Genomic DNA, 24,686 nt, shown 5'->3' with positions numbered 1-24,686 from the left:
TTCATTTCTAACATAAATATTGAGTGATAACACCCACATACATAAAAGTTCTTAGTAATTTTTAAGGAATTCTCAATAATTTTTTGATATATAAAAGAGTCTTAAGCCCTAAAAGTTTAAGAACCACTATCATAACTTGTCTAGTCTCAAATGACCACTAAATTAAAAACTGAACATGAGAAAGGAAGATAACATATATTGAATGTATTTCGTATTTAAATGTTAAAATAATTTTAACCACAGTAGATAAAGTTTTTGAAGTATCCTGAAAAATAAAAAAGCAAGTTGGTTATTACATGGCATTAACAGTTCAGCTGTCTCTCCACCTTGAAATGCCTGGACAGATGGTACTTTTTTCATTTTTTACTCTAGAGTGTGACATCTGTCATTGAGGTAACAGGGCCATGTGTTCTTGGCTTTGAACGTTCACAGTTCGGGGCGAGTTTTAACTGGGTTTTTCCCAGGGAAGAGGCTCAAATGGGTTGTCTCTGTGCCAAAGCCACCCTTATCCCTCATGCCAGGTCAGACATCCGTGGTGTATCGTTCTGTTTGATTTCATGAAGGAAAACAATAATGTCAGGAACAATTACAGATTTGAAAATAAACAGTTCTCAGGAACTCGTCCTGCATGGATGATAAACTGAAGCTCACGTTTGCTCATCTGATTAAGTCACAGACTGGAATAATCACTACAGCCCAGGGAATTAACCTATGAAATCAAGTGTAGACTCGATTGTGGAAATTTGTGAACGGTACCCATGTGATAGGGATAACTTTATCAATGATTTTCAGAATATGGATTTTCCACCCTGTCCTTAAAGCATAAAGTGGTCAATCTTTAACAAAGTCCACAGTACACAATGATCTATACTGATTAGGATGAGACACACTGGGGTTATAAAGTCCTGAGCAAGCCGTGCACATCAGGATTGAAACTAGCTAGGAATGGAAAGAATAACATGTGTTTCTAAAAGCCAGGGAAACAGATATTGTCACTTGCATTTTTGCTCAGCCATCAGGATGTTTTAAGAAAAAGAGAAAGTTGAAAATCTCTGTCAGAAAGGGACTAGGTATATAACACATAGCTTAATAAAAATCATTATCCTTTTAATCTGTATTATTAGATATATGTAAATGCCTTTAATGCTCTCCTAACATGATTTTAGAGGAGCTATCTAAAAATACACAGTTCTCCTCCTGGTAGGTCTCAGATGAGTTTTTATTGGTCACAGTTCATCTTTCCTGACTCTGACCTCAAGAACAGACTCCCTCCCAGCTACTTTGATTAGATAAAGAAAAACATCCCATTTTTGCTTGTAATTTTATTTCACGAGTTGGATTCCATGCAGACTGAAGAATTCTGAGTCCCATATGGTGTCAAAGTTCTACACAGCCATTATAGGTTTGAGATCTTTCCCTCATTATCCTAGACAGTCAGGGTCTTGGAAGAAAATAAGTGGCACATGGGGGAAATTGAAGAAGTCTAATAAAGGGACTATTTTTGTAAAGTTTGGACAGGGTTTAGAAAAACCAACAAGGAATATTGCAGTATCCTTGAGGTTAGCAGCAGCTGGGTTACCACCCCTCAACCTGTGGACTAAGCAGGGGAGAGAGAAAAGCTACACGGAGGGGCTGCCAGATAGGACCTGTGGATTTTATTTAGGGGAGGGCTCAATCCCAGCACCCTGGTCGGGAGCGAGCCAGTGAGTAGCCACCCCACCCTTACTCTCTACCTGATCCCCAGTGTCCCACTGGGCCTTCCATTAGCTGACCCAGCCAGGACCCAGAGAACAGGGAGCCCAGCATGCAGGCCAGCAGTCCTGGGGCATCAGGCCCCGGAGCACAGAGCAAAAGAGGACAAGCCTGACGGGACCGAGAGGGGGCTCTGGAGGGAAAAATGAAAAATGCAATCCATCCTCATTATTTGCCCACTTGCTGACATTTCTTTGTAACCCCTCAAATCAGTATTCATCGAGGTGCTTTTGTGATCATTTGGGGACATGCACAGAGTGACAAAAAATTTGAGCTTACCCATTCCTAGTTGAGATGGAACAGGGTGGTACTCTGCCTCCTTGTTTCAGCTCTCATGCTGAAAACAGCTGTCCTTTTCTGTTTGTTGCCATGTTTCACATCTTTGTGCCTTTCGTTGGTGATTTTGCCATTTAAAAAGTGTAGTGCCACAGTACTGTCTAGTTTTTCTGAGCACAGGAAGGCAGTGATGTGCTTTACAGTGAAAATGCTTGTGTTAGTTTAGATAAGCTTTCAGGCATGAGTTGTAGTGCTTTGGGCTATGAGTTCAATGTTAAGCAACAGTGTATACTAAATCAGGTGTCTTTAAGGAGAAACACAGATAAAACACGGTTTTGTACTGATTGATTGTCGAAAATTTTGTGACCAGAGGCTCTCAGGAACCTAACCCTATATTTCCGAAGGCACTGTGGTTCAGTATTCACTAGTTGATTGTTCATGGTGACTTTATACACTATAAGTAACACAAATAATGAAAATGAAAATCAGTGGTATCTAGCGCACTCAACTGTTGTTTCACATAGTAGCAACAATCGCCATTGAATATAGAAAATATTATATGAAGTTAACAGGGCAAGTTTCTGGCTTGTATTAGGTAATTTGTTTCTATTCAAAAACAACTGCCAGTAACAAACATAAAATGTTTACATCCATAGAACATCCCAAGCAGAAGAGATATTAACAGAACACATTGGATGATTCCCCTATGTGTGTCTCATCCAAGCTTGTTGATTGTTAACTGGTAAAGTTGTCTAACCATCCACTTTGCCTTGACCAAGAGTGCTCTTAAAACCATGAAAGTTACATAATGTGTCCTTACTATTATGATTCTCTCAAACAATAACAATAGGGAGTAGTGAACTTGGCCCATGGAACATCTCTAATGCTCTACCCTTGCTTCAGATCAGGATATATCCCCCTACTGCATTTTGCAAATATTTGCTGAGCTTCCTTGCCACTGTGCTAGGTGCTAGAGACACAAAGGTGAGCAAAATGTGGTCCCTGCCCTAGCAAGCTATACTGATTTGTTGCTTTCTTCTCAGGATTAATACCTAAAACATTGCCCCTTACACTATGAATTACAAGTTGTCTGAGTTCTTTGTGACCAATTGCTCCTCTCTGCATCCCTGATTCCCTGCACATTTCTTTATCAGCACATTTCACACCATCTTTTATAATCTCTTAATGGACCTGTCTCCACAGTAGACTCAGCACTATGAGAGCAGGAAGTGCTTTATCCACTTGATTGTCAGCCTTCCCAGTACTACCCAGAGACACACTAACTACTGTTAAATAAACTAATCCCTGCTGCTCTTAATTCAAGGTGTCTACCCTTGTGACAGGCCCTACCCTTTACTTACAGTATTACAGAGGATACAAACAAGTTAAAAGGTAACTATAAAAAGCCTTAAAAATATATTAGCAAAATGAATCTAACAGTATATAAAAAAGAGAACTGCATCCTGACCAATGGGGTTTACCCTGGTAATGCACCATTGGTTCGGCATTGAAAAACCAATCGATATAATTTAAAATGTTAACAGAATAAATAAGAAAAATCATATGACCATCTCAATAGATGCAGAAAAAATCATTTGAAAAATTTAACATCCATTCATGATTTAAAAAAAAAAAAGAGTAGAAAGGAACTTCCTCAACCTGAAAAGGTTATCTACAAAAAAATTTACAGCTAACATTAAACTTAATCTTGAAAGACTGAATGCTGTCCCCCTAAAATTGGGAACAAGACAAGAATATCTGCTTTTGTCACTCTGTGCAACATTGTAGTGTAGGTTAGAGCCAATGTAGTAAGGCAAGAAAAAGAAAACTCTCTGTTCGCATAAGATGCAGTTTTCTTTTGTGACAGGAAATCACAACGAATTTACAGAAGAAGTTATTAAAGCTATTGAGTTCAGCAAGATCACAAGATATAAGATTAATATACGAAAATCATTGAACCTTCTTTTTAGGGATTATTATACCATTATTTCACTGTATTGTTAGTGATTATATAGTTTTTACAAATACATTGGATGACTTTCACTCTTATTCAAATTTTTATTCCCTTGAAAACATAAATTATCAAAATTTAAAAACAGTATTATTTACAATAACATTAAATAAATAAAACAGGTATAAATCTGTATAGATCTATATGATAAAAACTATAAAACACTGATGAAAGAAATCAAGGAAGACCTAAATAAATGGAATGAAGACTTAATATTGTTAAGATGTCACTTCTCCCTAAATTGATTTATAGATTCAAAGCAGTCCTGATTAAACTCCCATCCTGAGTTTTGGTATAAATTGATACACTGACTAAAATTTAGATGGAAAGGCAAAAGAACTAGACTAGCCAAAACAATTTTGAAAAAGTCAGAAGAGTCATGTTACCTGATTTCAAGATGGTTCTCAGCTGTAGACGATTTTGCCACTCCCCTCCCCGCTCACCCTCATCCCCAGGGTACAGCTGGCAATGTCCAGATTTATTATTGTCATGATTTGGGGAGAGAGGGAAAGACATTCCTGCTACTGGTATCTAGTAGGTAGAGGCCAAGGATGCTGCTTAGCATTCTGTAATACACAGGACAGCTCCCCAGAGCAAAGAGTTATCTGGCCCAAAATATCATTAGTGTTACTCCAGAGAAATCCTTCTATAGAGCTCCAGTAATAAATAAGACAGTGTGGTATTGGCACAAGGATAGAAACATGTATTTGTGGAATAAAATGGAAAAGCCATAAATAGACCCCCACACATATGGTCAGTTAATTTTTGACAGGGTTTAAAGGCAGTTCAATGGAAAAAGGATAGCCTTTCATCAAATGGTGTTAGAAAAATTGGACATATCTATGAAAAAATATAAGTTGACCCATACTTTACACTATATTCAAAAATAACTAAATGGATCATAGATTTAAATGTAAAATTATAAAACATGGGAGAAAATTTTTATGAACTTCGATTAAATAAATATTTCCTAGATATAATATTTAAAGCACAACCAAGAAAATAACAACTTGATAAATTGAACTTCATCAAAATTTAAAACTTCTGCTTTTCAAGAGACACTGTTAAGAAAATCCAGGGACAAGCTACAGATTGGGAGAAAATTACAAATCACATGTCTGGTTAAGAACTTTTATGTAAAAAATATAAAGAACTCTTAAAACCCAACAATAAGAAAATCAACAACCCAGTAGAGTTGTAGAGAAGTGAGCAAAAGATTTGAATAGACACTTAACCAAAGCTACACAGATGACAAATAAGCACATGAAAATTTACGCAATACCATTAATGAAACTCCCTCAAATGGACTTAAACAATAAAAGTTGAATAAATTGGTTCCCATTAGGAAATTCCACAGAGAGATTGACAGCAATCAATCCGAACCTTTTTACAAAAGTTATCAATGATACAGTTGCTTTGGGATGGAGGAGGAGCCCTCCACTTTGTTATTAAGGCAGACAGGCCTCTGTCTGGTCATGAGATAGATACCAGCCCCAGTTAAGCTACATGCTGCCTTTCTTATGTCCGGTCTGGTGAATATACTTTTATCCCAGCATCCCAAGCTGGGGTTCTAAAATTCACCCTGATTGGCCTGTTTAGGTCACATGTCCATCCATGAGGAAACAAGGACTGGCCAGGAAATACATTTATGCTAATTAGTTTAAACCTGAGCCACATGCCCCAACCCTTGAGTCATGCATGGACAGTGTTAACTTCTTCCAAAGTTTAAAGACTTTAATGGAGGCAGGGTGACTATCCAAACTTCAATAAATAGAAATTTCCAACAGAAGAAGGAAAGGATGTTGGTAATGCAGGCATAGTGTCTACCACATGCCATCACTAAATTGTTCTGAGATGTTTAATTTGGCTTGAAGTCATGCTTAGTAATGCTCCATGTCTCAGTATGGTCATTGTTCCTCAGAAAAGAAAAAAATTTTTTTCAATTTATAAAAAGAGAATTAAGAACAAAAGTTAAGAGCCTTTGTGAAGCTATCAATGTCAGTTCTTTTCTTGCAATTAACTATTACATAGCCGTACAATGTGACTCTTCTGCTTGTAAACATAATTGAAAAATGACTCATTGAAAAAGAACATAGTGATAAGTTGTTACAAGGGTAGAGGTCAGTGTTTTATATATTCCATATTTTGAAATGTTGCTTCTAGCCGTCTTCACCAGTTATGCATTCTGCAAGGAATACAATATTATGTTCCCTGTAACACTCTTTTCTGGCCGGTGGCCTTCTCCTTCGATCAGGACGTGCTCATGGAGCTCCTAGAGCAGTGTGCAGATGGACTCTGGAAGGCTGAACGCTATGAGTTGATCGCCGACATCTATAAACTCATTATCCCCATTTACGAGAAGCGGAGGGATTTTGAGGTATCTGGTTGGTTTTTTCCCATTTGATTTGAGAGGACAGTGGAATGGCACATATATCCTTAGACCTTTTCTCATGCGAAGAGAGCAAGCAGACCATGGTCAGAGATAAGCAAGTGATCCTGACCCCTCCATGTGGTCACTTCCTTGTCATCACCCTGGAAGTCACCACCCTCAGCCATCAGATGTCACTCACTTAGGCCCCACCTCTACGCAGACCCTCAATCTCAAACAATGATTGGTAGTTCTGGCACTCCACTTTTGAAAGGTTGTCAGGGGTGGCTCCCTAGTGTAGTGGTTAGCACGCCCAGGGTGGAGCCATGGACCATACCCCAGTGCGCCAGGCCCTGGGGGCTCCAGGCCCCGGGTGCCCGCTGCGAGCGTGTGAGAGGAGACGCCCCGCCTTCAGAGATCCAGTTCTTAAAGGGAAACGGCAACATCCATAGGTCAAGGGTGGGGAAATGGGGTGGGGGGGAAACTAAAGAGGGGGAAAAAAATTTTAAAAGAAAGAAAGGTTGCCAGGTACAGAGTTATAATCAGCAGTTGCTTTTTTTCTCAGAACTCTTTCATGCTCCACCCCTCCGTCCTTCTTAGGCTGGGAAAATCATCCAGTTTATCTTAACATATCCAATTACGTAGGAAAAGCAAGGACTAAAAATGCCATTAAAAGACTTTATCATACCCAACATTTCATGTTAGGCTGGAAAACAAATTGCTTACTGCATAATTGTGGAAAGATGGCCCTTCAGGTAGGAAACATTGCAATTCAGAAATGATCAATACCAATTGTACAATCAAAATACATTCTTAATTTTCTTTTTAACTGAATTCCAAGGATTTTTCACCCACATGATCTCATTTGTTACCTTAAAACTGATTCTACTAGTTGCAAGAAGGAAGAAATTTTTTTTTTCCTGCTTTCCAGAGGCTAGCCCATCTGTATGACACACTACACCGGGCCTACAGCAAAGTGACTGAGGTCATGCACTCGGGCCGCAGGCTCCTGGGGACCTACTTCCGAGTGGCCTTCTTCGGACAGGTGAGCCTCCTCTCTGTTCTGTTAGTTGTCCCAGGTCCTCTTTTTTAAAAAAAAAACTATAAAATAGTATTTTGTAAATTTTCTGCTTTCTATAAATGTTAATTTGATGAATTTATTATATTTAGTGTGATTCTTATCTTCCTCAGTAGTAAACATTTTGCTTTTTTTTCTTTCTTCCTGTCTTTTCTTTATTACTTTCTTAAGGCAGCGGTAAGTTCTCCCTTCATAAGACTTTTTTAGCGGCATCTTTGGTACTTCAGTGTGGTTTGCAAATTTCCTTTGCAAGTCTGTATGCATATATGTCCAGTCATTACAAACTCCAAAAAAAATTAACATTATATTCCATTTACAGAAATAAGTCATCTGTTTTCTCATACATCTACACTGCATGTGTTAAACCAAAATTAAGACTTTCTAGTTTCTTTTGTCCCTGTGCATCTCTTTTGTAATATAATATCTGCACAAGTATATTTACCATTGTAATATTTCAGAAACCCCATATGAAAGGGTTAGTTAAAAATTAACTGAACATTTAACCTCCCAGTCTCTAACATGATTAAATAGTATAAATTATAATCCATTTATTTAGGGTGTATGGTTTTCTATGAGCATAATATAACCTTCAATTTATCCTGTTATTGTCTTTTGTAACTTTATAGCAATACCAGTTTACAGACAGTGAAACAGATGTGGAGGTAATTACAATAAATGCTTAAAAAGCAAATAATGTAGTGAAATTACTGCATCTAAACTCGTAGTTTGATGTGGGTGTTTTTTGTTTCATGTTAGTCTGCATTTTTTTTTTATATGTATACTGTGTTTTGGGCACCATTTTCACTCTTTTATTTTAGATGAGAAACATTTTTTAAAATTTATTTCAAATATTAACCTCAATCTGGACTTTAAATTTTTCAACCTTTTTCACTTCCCGTTCAGTTCTTAGTCTTGTTGTATTCAGACATGACTGGTGCTAAAACAGATGACGATGATAAAGATATTAGTGATATGACAGCAGATATGACTGGTGATAATGAAAATACTTTCTGATATTATGTTACAGCCCTTTAATATTTTTCTCAAAAGTAAAGCAAAATAGAATTTATACAAACTTTACATAGCTTTTGCTGAACCTACTCCAGACCCAAATGCTTCCATTTATGCCACAATCTTCTGTAAGTGGGAGCAGTCAGGAGAAGGGATATGTGTGTATTTCTGAGGCCTGCCTACAGCAGGCTGCTAAATCATTTCTTAGCGAGTTCTTTTCTTGGGAATGTGAAACAGGCTTGAATCTCATCATCAGACTTCACTGAAAGAACACATTCTTGAATCTGCAGTCTTTCATTTCATTCAATACATAATGACAGCATTCTTGAATGCGTTTGCAATTTTGTGTTTTTCCTTTATCTTTGCACCCAGATTTCACATTATTATCATTTTCCTTCCTATTGGGAAGGCTTGTTTAATTAGGATTTTATTTTAGAATCATTCCTCTTTTTTTTTTTTTCTCAACCTTATAACAAAAGAACACTTCCTGGGTGATAGCCTTGGCCTTGTATTTGGGGACAGGTCTAATTGTGCTCTGTGTCACAGGGATTCTTTGAAGACGAAGATGGAAAAGAGTATATTTACAAAGAACCCAAACTCACGCCTCTGTCAGAAATTTCTCAGCGACTCCTTAAACTTTACTCAGATAAATTCGGTTCTGAAAATGTCAAAATGATACAGGATTCTGGCAAGGTATGACCATGCTTGGAAACACTTCATAGCAGTATAATATTGTTTTGATTACATACAATTAATGTTTATAGAAAAAAAATATGTATAGAAAAAATGCGTATAGAAGAAAAAGACCCAGGAAAAAATTAAGAATGGTTGGTCTCAAGTGGCAAGTATATTTTTTTCTTCTTAATACCATTCTGTTCTTTCCAGGTGCTCCTCATTAAGCAAATCTTTATTTCATCATTTTAAAAAGATATTCTTTTACAAAATAATTAATGCCTGAAAGGATATGCCATTCTTCATCTAGATATTTAGAAACTGTAAGAGGAGGGCCCACGGTTCTGTTTCTCACTGCACTGTTTCCTTGCACTTAGCGTGGTGCCTGACATATCACCTGACACTCTGACTGAATGTTGGATGTCTGGACAGATGGACCGGCAGACAGACAGATCGAGGAATGAACTAACTAGCCAGCACATGTATAGGAATGAGATCTACCTTCTAGGTAGAGAGACTGTCCTCTACGGCACTGCTCTCATGACGACCCTTTTGGAACCTACTTTTTTTTCCTGTATATTTATGTGTCCCACCATCCCTAAAAAGTCGAGTATCCCTTTGCTTCCTGAAACTCTTGTTCTTTGCATTAAAAATTCTCCTCCTGCTCAGTTTCCAGCAATGGTAAGCTCTGCCTCTTTCTGAGTCCACCTTTAGGAGGCTCCGTAGTTCATTTTCCATCCTGAGCCTGGCTTTGGGGTGAGTACTCAGTGTCTGAAATCTCCTTCCCTGAGACTGTTTGTTTTCTCCAAAGAAGAATCTCCCAGTCTCCTGCCCACATGGTAGGGAGGGGACAAGGAAAGGGGTGATTCTGGATTCTGGATACACAAAACAAGCAACAGCCGAAGGTGCCAGGTTCAGCCTGCAGCCTTTCACCTACTCTCCCTGTGTTCTGCTCTGTACCTCATCCTTGTTTTCTGCTGAGACTGGGGATCCCACTTAGACTTATTCCAGACCAGTTTCTCCAAGGAGCATTCTCTTCTCTCTTGTGGGATGGGGGCTAGGGAAGGGAACCCAGGGTTCCGCCACTCCAGATAGATTTGGGGCCACATGCTCTGGTGTCTGCCCCACACCTCTCCTAGTCACCTTAATTCTAGTGCCGGGCTCGACGGATATCAGTCTGTTCAGGCTGCTATACAAAACCCATAGACTTGGTGGCTTATAAACAACAGAAATTTATTTCTCGTAGTTCTAGAGGCTGGGAAGTCCAGGCTCAGGGTGCCAGCAGATTCGGTGTCTGGTGAGGTCTTTCTTCCTGGTTCATAGGTGGCGATCTTTTCACTGTGTCCTCACATGGTAGAGAGGGGTGAAGGAGCTTTGTGGGGTCCCTTTTATAAGGGCATCAATCCCATCATGAGGGTTATACCCTCATAATCTAATCACCTCCCGCCTTCCAATAGCATCACATTGGAAATTAAGATTCCAACATATAAATTTGGGAGAACGTAAACATTCAGTCTATAGAAGCAGGCTTCTTCGATGTCCTCCAACTCACTCGTTGCCCCTCTTCGTGGGAACGTGGATTAGAACTTTCTCCGCTCTGCCAAATTAGATGGCACGCCTCTGTTCACCTGCCTTCCAGAAATTCGTTAAACTCTCTCATCCACTGCTGTCTTCTGTCCTCTTTTCGTGGTCCTTGCAGGTTAATTGTACTGTCATTTTAACAGCATTGCTATTGGAAACCTCAACGCCACCTTGTTAAGGCCTACTTCTTCCTAGACCAACCTACTCAGGTCCAATTTGCCTTTTTCTCGGAAACCAAAACCTTTTGTCCAGGTCAAGTTGTGGCTTTAACATTTTAACCTTTTTTCAAGGTTCTCATGCGTCATTCTTCCCCTCTTCACATGTGGTCCTTGATGCAGCAGCTGAAAAGCTGCCTAGACCTTCTTCTAAACACAGTTCTCTGTTCCTTCTACTGATATATACATACATACAACTTTGAAAATGGAGACTAGGAAAATGCCACTTAAAATAGGCAAGAATGTTTGTTTCCACTGCTTTTAAACTGTTTCTGCTACAGAGAGTTAAGTTTAATCGGTTCGAATACAATTATAGTGATTGGCCAAATGGCTTTTCTAAAATAGAAATAATAACTCATGACTATGTATTTTCTTAACTTCCAAAGGTTAAGGCGCTTTCACATCTTTATTTTTCTTCACAAACATCTCTGAGAACAGTGGTGCATGATAATTTGAGACCAGTAAAGCCATTGTGGCCTGCCTGGATTCCAGTAAAGTCTCCAGTTTTTCTAAATGGTCATTTCTCACAAGTCCCCGTTTACTGTTCTAGAAGCTTAAATACAATTAATATGTGCAAAACGATTTGTCTCCTGAATAATTAGCTTTTGTTTCTTTTTTTTGGAAAATGCCTGTGTTTAATCTTCTAGTGTGTCCCAGAAGTTAGAGCACCACTAATTCCAGCAATGTGGTCTTAAAAGCATTTGTGTGCTGAATTAATCAGGAACTAAACTTATGGTTAGACTAGTCTTAGATTGGTCTGTACCTGTATTAAATTAATTTACATTTGTTTCCATCTAGTCTGTGTACAGATTAATTATAATTTTCAGACCTAGGTTTTAAACATTATTACTAAAATAAACATGTCAACATCATAAAAGAAATAGTGGGGATTCTTCTAGATTAACCAAGACTAAAGAGACATAACTACTGAATGTAAAATGTGTTCATTGATTAGATTCTGGTTCAAACAGAAATAGCTATAGATAACATTCTGGGGACATTTGAGAAATTCTAATACAGACTGGGTATTGGGTGGTATTCGGGAGTTAGTTTTGTTAGGTATGATAATGTGTTGTGGTTATAGAGGAGAATGTCCTCATGTTTAGAAGATGTTGGCTGAAGTTTCATGATGTGTACCCCTTACTCTGAAATGATTCAGGTAAAAAAAAAAGTCTGTATGCGTAGACGTATGTGTATTAGCAGTTGTTCTAAGTAGTGGATATGTGAATGTTCGTTGTACTATTTTTTCCCCAACTTTCCTGAATTTTTCCAAAACTTTTATTAATAAAAAGTGGAAAAACACAGCTTAGGTATGCTTTAAAGGAGTCCTTCAGATAGCACCAATCCCACATTTCATTTATTCGTTTAAAGGTCAACCCTAAGGATCTGGATTCCAAGTATGCCTATATCCAAGTGACTCACGTGATCCCATTCTTTGATGAAAAAGAATTGCAAGAGAGGAAAACGGAGTTTGAAAGATCTCACAACATCCGCCGCTTCATGTTTGAGATGCCCTTCACTCAGGCTGGGAAGAGGCAGGGCGGGGTGGAGGAGCAGTGCAAACGGCGCACCGTCCTGACAGGTACCGCTCCCCTGGCTTTGCTGAGGAACCACATCCAGACGTCAGCCTGCAAACCAAGACAGAGCTCTCCGGAAGGGCTCTTTGAGCTTGGTTAACTTTTCTCACATGTTCATTTCAGTTTAACATTTATCTATGTCTGCTTTTGAATACTCATGACATTTTTCTGTTTATCTGTCTGCATTTTCTTCTCCCAGACCAGAAGTTCACATCCAATGTCAGATCACTTACCCTTAGAATCTGATGAAAACGGTTGGCCCTTATCTCCTCAGAATGCTTTCACACACAATTTCAGGTGATTTACCAACTCCTGAAACCCACATGGACCCCTCTTAGGCCTGTGGCCCACAGGTCAGGAACCCCTGCACACAGTCCTACATCTGTCTCACAGAAAGAAGCCCTTTATGATCTCTGTCTCACAGGTCCCAGCATGAACCTGCTCAGAGATTTTAATCTGACTGAACAAATGGGACATAAGGCTGGATCCTACTCACCTGGTCTCTGAGAGTGGTTGGCCAACCTCAGCTTGAATACCTCCAGTACCAGCAGGCTCACTGCATTCAGAGGCCACCTATTCGGTTGTTACAGAGTTTTAATTTATCCTCTGGTTCTGTTTAGCCATCAATAACCCATTCTCAGAAATGTGTGTGCATCATTTCCCAGTTCCTGACAAGTGTAGAGTCATCCTGGGAATGAGTTTTATCGTGGCGGGAGGTGGGGAAGGGAGGCTTGTCTTATCTGCTCTTAGATTAGGGTCAGCAACATGACTGGGGTAACTTACAACACTTTCTTGACTTTAAAAAAAGTCGGTAGGGAGACCTGTTCAGAAGGCCAGGTGTGTCTATGTGTACTAATTAGCAACGTTTTTCGAAGAGTGGCCGTAATTCCATCAAACCAGGAAAGCGTCCACTCACTACTTGTCTAGAAGTCAGCGCTGTCAAGTGTTCCATGGGTACGATCATATGACACATCATAATAATAAAAGTTAAGGTGCTGCTTTTCAGTTGAGGCTCCACTCTCACCATTGAATCGTACACTTTAAATAGGAATTATGTGTGATATGATTGATGTCTTAGTAAAGCTGTTAACAAAGTAAGAATATGGCTCATTATAAAATAGCTCAGAGTAGCATATTGCAGAATTTTTCACCCTTCCTCCCTATAAGGGACCTAGGATAAAAGTTAAAATTAAAAAAACAAAAAACAAAAACAAAAAACCTACATTCTTAAAGAAAGAGTCCCTATTCCTGCTCTTAGAATAATAAAATAACATGTAAAGCATAATATTGTCTCTTCCCCATATGTCAATGAATTGCTTTTCTAATGGACACAGAAGCACATTCTTCTTATTAAGATAACTACATTTCTAAAGGGAGTCATTTTATGAGAATAATCAGCTTACAATGTTTATCGCTATAGCTGTGATGACTTTAAATCAGTGCTTATCAACGGTTGTTCCTGGATGTGCAGCATCAGCATCACCTGGAAGCCTGTTAGAAATGAAAATTCTCAGGCTTCACCCAGACCTATCAATCAGACACCCTGGGGATGGGACCTAGCTACTCGTACTTAACAGGCCCTGAGCGATTCTGATGCCACTCAGGTTTGAGAACTGCTTTAAAAAATCTTCATTCCCTGATGAATCAGGGCCAGAATTTTTTATTATGATTGTTCTGTCTGCTCAGGTAGTGTACTGACTCATAACAGTTATTACCATAGGGTGTTTTCTCTGGGCAGATTTCCTTCAGGGTTACAATTTACATATTGTCACAGAATTATTTTAGATTAGATAAAAGACTTGAGCAAAACTCTGTACCTGTCAGAACAGAGGGCACCAAGAGTAACTCCACTACAGAGAGAGGCCAGGTAGACACATATGTCGTTGGGGCAGGAAATAACCACCTTGCACACACAGCTGGGAGACTGAGAAAGCATGGGCAGTGCAAAGCCTGGGCCTGGGTCCTGCAGACATGTATCATAGCTTCACTGTGTGACCTTGAGCAGGTCACTTAACCTCTCTGTGCCTTAGTTTCCTCACCTGTAAAATGATAGTTGTACTATCCAACTCGTATTAAAGAATTTTACAAATCATACCCAGGAAGGGAAAACATGTACTTCACTTTGCTAGATCTTATCTACCAGTGAGCTTGCCTGTGAGACTGGTGACCAAAAAGACATTGGGGCACGACAAAACACAAAAATCAGGGTGTAACTCTCGCCCTGAAAGATCTTAAAATATCTAAAGGGAGGGAAGGTGGGGATAGATAGGAGTAAAGGAAGTCAAATATTTGGTGGTGGAAGGAAATTCAACTTTGGGTGGTAAACACACAGTGAAGTATTGTTGAATTATACATATGAAGTATTGTTGAATTATACATTTGAAACTTATTTAATTTTATTGACCAATGTCACCCCAAAAATCGATTCTAAAAAAAATACCTAAAGGACAGTTACTGAGCAGTGTAAAGATTTAGAGAAGGTGTTATAAAAATGCTACTAAAAACATGGAAAATCTATCAACCTTTAGTTAAAGATACACAGACCAGGATATCCTGAAGACTTTGAACTTGAGTTTTCCTTCATGTTATTAATACATTAGTTTCGCTATTGTATTGTTTCAGATCTGACCTTTGGCCTTCCAAGTTGTGGGGGAGCCCCCTCTTCCTGCTCTCAGAGTCCAGCAAGGGCTCACTCTCCTGGATAGTTCAGACAACTTCCATTCGTGATCATTTAAGATCACCCTCCAAGCCCCTTCAGCATAGATTTCTGAGCCCATCTCCCAACCTGATCCCCTAGCCCTTCTTTCATGGAGGTCCTGCAGTGGAGTTTCTTCCCAATCACAATGCCAGAGCCTTCCAAGTTATGCCCAGACTCCCACTCAGGTTGGTCATATTCTCCCTCCCTTCACCTTCTATTCAGTCAAATCAGACCATATTGTCACTTCTCAGCTATCTCTTCCTCACCCTTCTTCCTGAAGACCTGCAAATCGCTAGTGTGGGCCGTTTGCTAATGAGGTGATACTCACTCAGTCCGTCACCTAATTTTCCACCTTCCAGGCCACTTTTCTCTTTCATTTAATCATTTGGGCAGTAATACATTTATTAATTCAGCAAAATTTATTGAGCACCAGCAGTATTTCAACTTGGCTTTCTAACAAAAAAAAAAGATCTCTTGCTTGTCCTTTGCTAGATTCTAGCAAAAAGAGACAAATGATAAACAGTGAACATAATGGGTACCTGTGTTGGAAAGTAATGTGCTCTGAACAAAAGCGGAAGGCGATTGGAAATGTGGGGTTGAAGGAGAGGGTTGCAGTTTAAATAGGGTGACTGGGGAAGGCCTCACTGAGGAGGTGACACTTGAGTCCAGACTTGAAGGAAGTGAGGGGGTAAGCCATGCAAACATGTAGCTGTCTGCGGAAAAGGCCCACAGCAGGAGTCTCTATGCCCTGCACATTCAGGGGACAACCAGCAGGTCAGTGTGGCTGGAGCTGAGCAAGTAGGAGAGATGAGTCCGGGAAAGGAAGCCAAAGGGGGCTGGTAAGCAGCAGTGCCCAGTTTTTGTCACACTATCAGAGGAGCCCTTGGTTCAAAGAGGATTTATCAATCCCAGTGCTCCCACTTATAAACTCTATGTCCTCAGTCTACGGCCATGCCACTCTGAACAAGCCCAATCCTGTCTAATCTCAGAAGCTAAGCAGGGTCAGGCCTGGTTAGTACTTGCATGCAAGACCACCTAAGAAGACCAGGTGCTGTCGGTGTAAAAAATAAATAAAAGTAAGGGATTGTATGTTAACAAGGTCCTTGTCATCTGTGAGGTCAACCAAGGGTTGCCTTGGCTTCAAAAAAAAAAAAAAAAAAAAAAACTTAGTGTTCTCAAGGAACACAAAAAAAATAGAATGCATGGATCCTTGACTTTAGATTGATAAAAACATTTAGACACTAGAACAGACCTGTGAGTGTGTGACAAATGAGATTGCATCGAGTGTAACATCTCCAGCTTGCGCAGACTTCTGGTGGCCCTTTGCAACTCTATGTTCTCTGTGGAGCTAACCTGTTTTCTCATATTGTTCCAAGTCCTTTCTGAATAACACCCTCCTCCCAGCCTCTTACTTAATAATAATGAATCTAAACTCAACACCTGCATGTTAAAAAATAAAATAAGCTTTTAAGTATATATGTACAGTTCTATTAGTAAATATATGTTAAATGATAATATTATAGTTATTTATATACCATATAAAGCAACAAGGTAGAAATTCGAAACAGACCCAAATTAGAATCGGCTGTTTTCTCTGTTCATTTTTAAACTTAACTCTTTGGTGTTGATAAATGCAGGTGTCTTAATATGATAAATGAAAACGTATTGATTTTGTTGGTTAAAAAGTATAGTATAAGAAAAAGTAAATATTTTTATTTATTTTTTTATGTATTTGTTTTAAAATATTAGTGCAACTTTAACAGTTTATGAATTTCTAGTTCATAAAATACGTTGCTTGGAAATATATTCTCACTTCTTATTTTTCATTAATTTCTCTGATTTGTGAAGACTTAGGCATGTGATTCATAGTTGTTCTGTGGAGAAAAATGAATTTTCTTAAGACTATTTTTATGCACTATTTTCTGGACTTAATCTGTATGTGATATATCAAAACTGTTTAGTCTTTTTTAGATTTCCAAAACCATCTTACACCTACTAGTCCATTCAAATCTCACAACTTCCAAGGAAGGCAAGTCATTCATGGATGAAAAAATTCAGGAGAGAACGATAAAGTGATGTCTTCAAAGACACACTTCTCACATAATGTTAACAAGGACCCAACTCGCTTGACTTTATATGATACAACCTGTCATTAAACATACACAGTGATAAAGAAAGACAATATTCTGATTCCATGAAATACTGTCATATGACTTTGGCAAGCTTTGGTTCTTTATCTGTAAAATGGGAATAATAATTACTTCTACCTCAATAATGGTAAAGGTCATGCAGGCTGTGGAATAAATCTGGGACCCCTTCCTCTGCAGCAATACACTGCTTCCCTTACGTGAAGAAGCGGATACCAGTCATGTATCAGCACCACACTGACCTAAACCCCATCGAAGTGGCCATTGACGAGATGAGTAAGAAGGTGACTGAGCTCCGGCAGCTGTGCTCCTCGGCCGAAGTGGACATGATCAAACTGCAGCTGAAACTCCAGGGCAGCGTGAGCGTCCAGGTGAGCCGGGCACCAAAGCAAACCACAGAGCAACAGTAGAAAAGGCTCCTTTAAGGTCTTGGAAAATTTCAGGTTGTTTATACCAGCCAGGTCTGGTGCAGATCCTGGCTCTACCAGGGGTTCCTGCTGTTACCTCCCCTCATTGTCCACTGCAGTTTCTCCTGATACAAAAGGGAGCAGTAGACTTAGGGTACCACCCCACCACCACCTGCAAGAGTCATTCTCACAAAGCTGTCTGCCAGTGACAGGAGACTGCTCTCCATACTAACCTGGTTTTTGGTAATATAGGGAATTCTGCATGCCTAACTGGAAGCATTAAGACTCTTCTAAATGTAAAGAAGTGTGGGTAGCTCTAGGTTTTCTTATAAAACTATTGTTTTCTGGTTTCTATGAAAATTCTATCTGAAAAAGCACCTTAAGTTTTATTCTCTTAATGATACTTTTTGATTAACAGAAATTCTTCATTTTAATATAGCCCAGTAGATAATTTTTTCCTTTACTGGTAGCAGTTTCTCTGTCCTCTTTAAGAAATCTGTTCTTAAACATGTTTCAAAGATGTTCTCTTAAGTTTTCCTCCTCTGTTTAGCATTCCTGTGGAGACTTGCAGTCCATCTAGAATTAATTTTTGTGTGCGGTAGCAGGTAGAGGTCAGAACACATTTGTTTTTAATTTAGCTATCCAAGTGGTGTGTACCATTTATGGAAAAGATCATTCTTGATCTAGGTACTGGTTATACAAACATGTTCATTTTATGAAAATTTATCCAACTCTGCGCTTACATTATGTGCACTTTTCTGTTTGTATATTATTTCAAAAATACATTTTGAAAAAGATTTCCAACATATAGTTTCTTAGGAAATTGGTAAATGTTAAGTCACCTTTCCAGGGACCAGTATGCCTTTTGCTTTATCGATATGTTTAAGTGCATGTAAATAATTCTAGCACATGTTTTATGTGTGTTTGTGTGTGTGTATCTCCAAATCTCTTCTCTTTCCAGAAGGGTGTGTTTATTAAAGTTACATGTAGATCGTAATACATAGATTTGGGGGTTTTCTTAGTTTGTTTTCTAATATAAGCTTTTATCAACTTTGTATCAGATCCATGCTGAGTTGCTGCCTAGCATTTTTCTAAATGATATTCACCACGAAAGTATTTAAAGGTGTTTTCAACCTCTTATGGCCCAAAAGACTTAGATACCAAAATAAGTGATCAAATCAATATAATAAACATTCCAGCAACGTGAGTGATTACATATTGGGGCCAGAGGCCACAATTTTCTGTAGATAAAAACAAAACCACTCAGTAATGTGACCAGGGAACATCCAGCTTCTATGAAAAGTGTGGAAGAAGGGTGTGGGCACCAGTAAAAGGTGGAGCTGGATGGGTTGAGCTTTCTAAAGGGCAGAATGTGCCCTGCCATTTGACTCTGACCTTAGTGTTTTATATATGCTCAGTCATCTTAAAAAGCAAACAATTGCATGATGAAATGAGATTCAGTTTATACGTGTGTACCCACCAAGGTAACACAAGGTTAGAACCAGAGGAAATTAATTTTATCATTTTATTTGTGTATTTCTGTCACTCTTTCACCAAGACCCTCACTGAGGTTGTTGCTGTACAAGACAAAGCCATCAGGGTGACTTCATGGTGCTGCGCTCCAGGTGCTTGTTTTTTTAGACCTATGAAGTTCAGCAGCTTTCCCCTGTGCAGTTTCTTAAAGCTGAACGTAGTTGTCCCTTGCTATCTATGGGGAATTGGTTCCAGGAACCCGTAAGTTTACCCAAATCTCGAGATGCTCAAGTCCCTTACATAAAATGGTGTAGTATTTGCATATAACCTACACACATCCTCCAGTATACTTTAAATCATCTCTAGATTACTTATAATACCTAACACAATGCAAATGCTACAGTTGTTACTATATTTTTAGAGAAAAATGACGGAAAAATGTCCGTACATGTTCAGTATAGATACAGCTATCATAGGCCTAACTACATAGTACATGTCAGCAACAACGTAACTTTTAAAAAAATATTTTTGATCCTTGGTTAGTTGAATCCGCAGATGCAGGTGTATCATTTCGTATAATCGGTCATTTGGGTCGTCTTCAGATAATTAACATAGTTCTCTATACACATATCCAATGTTATGATACATCCAGTCATCACAGAAGGTTTGCTAGTTGTTCCTGTCTCAGAGAGCCCACCTGTTACCTTCCAAGCACACTAGACCTTCCAGGAAATATTATGCAATAATCACATGGTAAAATCCTTTCCCACGCTGTCTTGGATGCCTGTAACTTTCTCCTTCCTATCTAGTGAGTCTGACCTTTTTATCCACATTCCCACATTTCCTGGCTTATCCAACTTCAGAGAACTCTTCTTGGCTAATGGAGAGAGGTAGGGTTCCTGTTGTGAAATGCCCCTGATCTTTGACTTTCCAGTACACTGTGATTGTTACTTTATTCAGGGATAGCAAATCCATTTGCCGATGGCTGTCTACATAATTCAGTGAGCTGAACAGTTGGTTTTTCCGTTTTTCACTGAACTCACTAGATTGACTTCTTTGTTCAGTGTAGTGTAGCACAAGTATCAGTTGAAAGACTTGGGCTCTGGTCTCAATGTTTTGCTTGTTGGATGTTTGACCCTGAACAGGTCCTTACGTTTTCCAAGCTTCGGTTCTTCCTACATAAAATGAATCATCATCACCAGTGCCCTCAGGATGGCCAAGATGATAAAGTCAAATAATATTTAGCAATGGAAGTTTTGTTCGTGGTTTCCTCCTTGAGGGCATGGGTTATAACTAACTCAAACATCATTTTTAGCACATGCCAACTGAAACTGATTCAATGGTAAGTGGTCATTTTCTGTCAAACAAAATTTAAAATCTTTTTTCTTTATCTAGGTCAATGCTGGTCCACTAGCATATGCCCGAGCTTTCTTGGATGACACAAACACAAAAAGATATCCTGACAATAAAGTGAAGTTGCTTAAAGAAGTTTTCAGGTAAAGTACACCAGGAATGTTTTTTCTCTTTAACTATTAACAATTTCTGTGCTCATTCTAGAAAGAGGTACCACCACCTACACCCATTTTTCATCCTCAAAATGCCTTTATTTTCCTCTCCCATATTATTTCAGGCAATTTGTAGAAGCTTGCGGTCAAGCCTTGGCAGTAAATGAGCGTCTGATTAAAGAGGACCAGCTAGAGTATCAGGAGGAAATGAAGGCCAACTACAGGGAAATGGCAAAAGAGCTTTCCGAAATCATGCATGAGCAGGTAAGTGCCACACTAGAGTTCTTCTCATGTTTAGGGAGCATGTGTTAGTTGGGGTCTTAAGTATACCCTGTGATGGCCTACACCTTCCGACATCCTTTCAGAATTGTGACATTTGAAGAATGATGTAGCATGCTACACTGCTGCTGCTATCTAAGCACAGGTTACTTGGGGAACAGCTGACAAATCGCCCACCTGTCATTATCTAATGCGACCAGAGAGGAGCAGTACCCACATCCTCTTCAACACTCTTAGAGGTGGCCCCAATTCGTAAGATTTGTCCCTCCCCAGCCCAATCTAGCTAAAAACTAAGCAAAAAATATAAAATGATATACCTATACTGTTCCTAGAATTTTCGTTATTCACCCAATCCTTTGAAAGAACAGGGTTTACCAGCCCGGTTTAAGAAATTATCTGTTGCATTAAATGTCTTTTGCCATTTGCAAAATTAGAGTTGTTAAATTTTTGACTGGGTACCCCAGTGGATTCTTCATGGCTACTTCTATATTTCTTGTCATCATGGGCATCTTTCCTAATTACATTGTTACTATCAACCTTCCTGCATGAATTCCTTTCAGTAGGATCACATATGCGGGCTCAGTAGTCATCAGAGGGGACAGCTGCCCAGGGAACCAAGTAGATGTCAGAGTAGCATTCACATAATTGCGGAAGGGTCTGTTCTCCATCAACGTGCTGACTCCTTCCAAATCACAAGGCCAGTCTTCGTAATTAGTGTTAGCACCTCGATAACGTGCAACCACTTTTGTCCCTTCCCTGTATTATTTCCTTTCAGTCTTGTAAAGTGGAAGCCAGGACCATTTGTGTCAGTGAACATATCATATGGTGATTTAGTTAGGAAATTGCTGTTGCAGGAAACTAACTTAAATGTCTACATTTTAACTTGCTTGCTTTTTTTTCTCCTTCATGCTAACACATTCAGATGGGATGGTAATGTCATTTTTTAATTTTATTTTTCTGAAACTTGATAAAGTGATTCACATAAAGTAATTCCTAAGTTTGAACAACTGCAGACATTGGCATAATGACAATGCATGTGCAAAAGAAGGCACCCATCTTCTGGGCATTTAGAAAAATAGAAAAAAACTGAAATGATTAAAGACATGAATGTGTGACTAATTAAGCAGAACGTGAGGACCTCATGGGACCAAGGTTTTGGAGAGTGCTCAAGGTCTTTTCCATGGGGCCTCCAGATTCCTGTAGAATGGAGAGCTTGATCAGTGGCTGCCAGCATTTGGCATTAGAAAAGATGAAAGAAAAAATTATGGGCTGAAAATATTAAAATAAGCTCCCAGATTGTATGGACATTTGACACAGTGCTGTGCTCTAAACTGCATCTTGAACTTTGCATTATCTCAACAACTATGAAGATTAAACTCCTTTGAACCCTTAAGGAAAAAGGATCGTGACCTGGAGTAAACTTGCCTTTGGCTCTTCCAGGTGAGCCTCTGAATATATATGATCTTCTCAATTTCTACCTGGCAATAGGTCATCTCTTGCCCTTAGAATTCTTCCCTGCATTGCTGAATGAAAAGAGACTTGTTCAGGGTGAAAGGGGCAGCCACTATCTCTGTCCCAGAATGAAAATCTGTAAGACCCTGAGAAAAGGAGCCAGTAGAGAAACACAGATGCTCCAGATTCATTTTAAAAGATGTTTCCAAGGGACAAGGCTGGGTCGTGTCCCCATCAAGTACATGTAAGATAGACTTCCAGACACCGTATAATTGGGTGAGTCTAGAAGGCTCTCCATTTACTAGCTTGTAAAGGAAACATGTTCTGGACTTTCCTTTCATAATCCTGATCTGAAAAAGTCATTTACTAGGTGAGCTGACACAGTCCCTCTGCAAAGCTCCAAAGCCACGCTATCTGAGCACACCATCATTCACAGGAACAGTGACCGCTGGATGATAAATCGTGCGTGTTATGTGAAATGTACTATTTTGAGAAGTGTTGTTCAGGGCATCGCAGTTGGGTAACGTTGTGTTTCTGTGCCTCAAGATTTGCCCTCTGGAGGAGAAGACAAGTGTTTTACCGAATTCCCTTCACATCTTCAATGCCATCAGTGGGACTCCGACAGGCACAGTGGTTCACGGAGTAAGCAGCTCATCCTCAGTTCTGTGATTTTGCCTCATGGACCATGTGTGGGGACTCGCTTTGTCATTTACCAACTCAGGATGATTTCCAAAGCTAATCACTGGGCTCGTGTAAGACACAGGAAGACCAAGCACAAGAAGAAGTCGGGAATGGGAGAGAAAGGAAATAAAGAACTGTGTTATTTCATAGAAGGTTTTCTAGAGGAGTCATAAGATGGCACATATTTTTTTAAATCTCGCTGGCAATATTCAGAGTTTTCATTATTTCTTAACAAAAGTGTGTTATGGATACTCTCGAACTGAATTTAAATTTTATTCTTCCTTACAGAGTAGTAGTAAAATAAACGACCGGGGGAGGGCGGGGGGAACCGCTCTAGAATGAACACTGCAGGGACAGGAGCACTGAAATTGAGGCCGGGGTAACATTTTGCCTCTAGGCTAAGCTGGAAAATCTTGAAAATATTTTTCTTTTCCTGTGGCACATTCAGGTTGAATACAAGAATTATTTTTGTGACTAGTTTTTGATGACCTAAGGGAACTGACCATTGTAATTTTTGTACCAGTGAACCAGGAAGTTTAGTGCTTTTATACTCATTTACTTGTGTCTGAAAAACATGAAAGCTTAAGAAACTATGTGAGCTTAAAACTAGTCAAGCAGTTTAGAACCAAAGGCCTGTATTAATAGACACAACTATGCTAGAAAGTTTAAAGTAGGACAACATATTGTTATGTACATAGAGTTTGTTAATATAGTCTTGGTATTCTGTACATACATGTATTACATTTCTACATTTTTAATACTCCTCACATCAGCTTCTGCATTAAGTTTAATTGTGACAGATTTGTGCTGTTCTTCATATATGCAAGACACTTGACTTTACTGTTTTATCCTTGTACATAAAACGTGCAATATGGTGATGTATACAGTCTTTGCTATGTTGGATTTATAAACTGTTTTAAAAAGTTCATCCTTTTGCCAAAATGGTGGAGTATGTACTTGGTAAATCTTAAAACCTGTGGTGAACAGTGGTGTGATTTAAAGCTTTCACCATGTTATATTTTCTTTTGAAACGTTAATTTAGTAATTTTATATTGGGGAAAATAAAGGTTTTTAATTTTATTTAACTAGAATCTCTGCCCTGCTGTAATTAAACATTCTGTACCACATCTGTATTAAAAATTACATTGTTGATTTTCCAGTGGTGGATATCGGCTGTTTATTATTTGACAATCCTAAGAGGGACAGGATATTGAAATACTCAGTGCTGAAATAACACGGTATATGAAATTTGCTTTGAAATACTTGAGAAAGTAAAAGAGAGTAGACAGATGAAACAAGATGACAAATGTTGGTAATTGTTGAAGCTAAGGTTGGGTACATGGGGATCCTTGTTTCTCTGACTTTGTGTAAGTTTCCATGATACAAATGTCAAGAGGCGGGTGTTGGGAACAGATGTTCTAGAGGACTTGCATAAATGCTATGTGGCACTGTGGTCTGGCTCTGAATTCTAATTGTTCCCAAGTATACGGAGACACCATATTA

At 39.0% G+C, this 24,686-nt stretch overlaps 1 protein-coding gene across 11 annotated transcripts in view; it reads left to right on the top strand.

Annotated features, from left to right (window-relative positions):
• The window catches only part of DOCK9 (dedicator of cytokinesis 9), a 240,087-nt gene extending 215,745 nt beyond the window's left edge, over window positions 1-24,342 (top strand). For 8 of the 11 annotated variants that reach the window (XM_039849151.1, XM_039849144.1, XM_039849146.1 and 5 more), the window contains 8 exons: window positions 6,294-6,416; window positions 7,339-7,452; window positions 9,043-9,189; window positions 12,336-12,546; window positions 17,567-17,757; window positions 20,662-20,762; window positions 20,897-21,035; window positions 23,049-24,342. In XM_039849151.1, the coding sequence (XP_039705085.1) occupies window positions 6,294-6,416; window positions 7,339-7,452; window positions 9,043-9,189; window positions 12,336-12,546; window positions 17,567-17,757; window positions 20,662-20,762; window positions 20,897-21,035; window positions 23,049-23,171 (1,149 nt within the window). In that variant the 3' untranslated portion in view covers window positions 23,172-24,342. The remainder of the gene's footprint in view (window positions 1-6,293; window positions 6,417-7,338; window positions 7,453-9,042; window positions 9,190-12,335; window positions 12,547-17,566; window positions 17,758-20,661; window positions 20,763-20,896; window positions 21,036-23,048) is intronic. The other 3 variants (XM_039849153.1, XM_039849152.1, XM_039849149.1) reach the window with 1 other exon arrangement.
• Window positions 24,343-24,686: the final 344 nt, after the last annotated feature.

Source organism: Pteropus medius, unplaced genomic scaffold, assembly GCF_902729225.1.
Source record: "Pteropus medius unplaced genomic scaffold, Ma_sr-lr_union100, whole genome shotgun sequence".
Lineage (NCBI taxonomy): Eukaryota > Metazoa > Chordata > Mammalia > Chiroptera > Pteropodidae > Pteropus > Pteropus medius.
The sequence above is the reverse complement of the archived record's forward strand: the minus strand, read 5'-3'. Positions and strand labels throughout refer to the sequence as shown.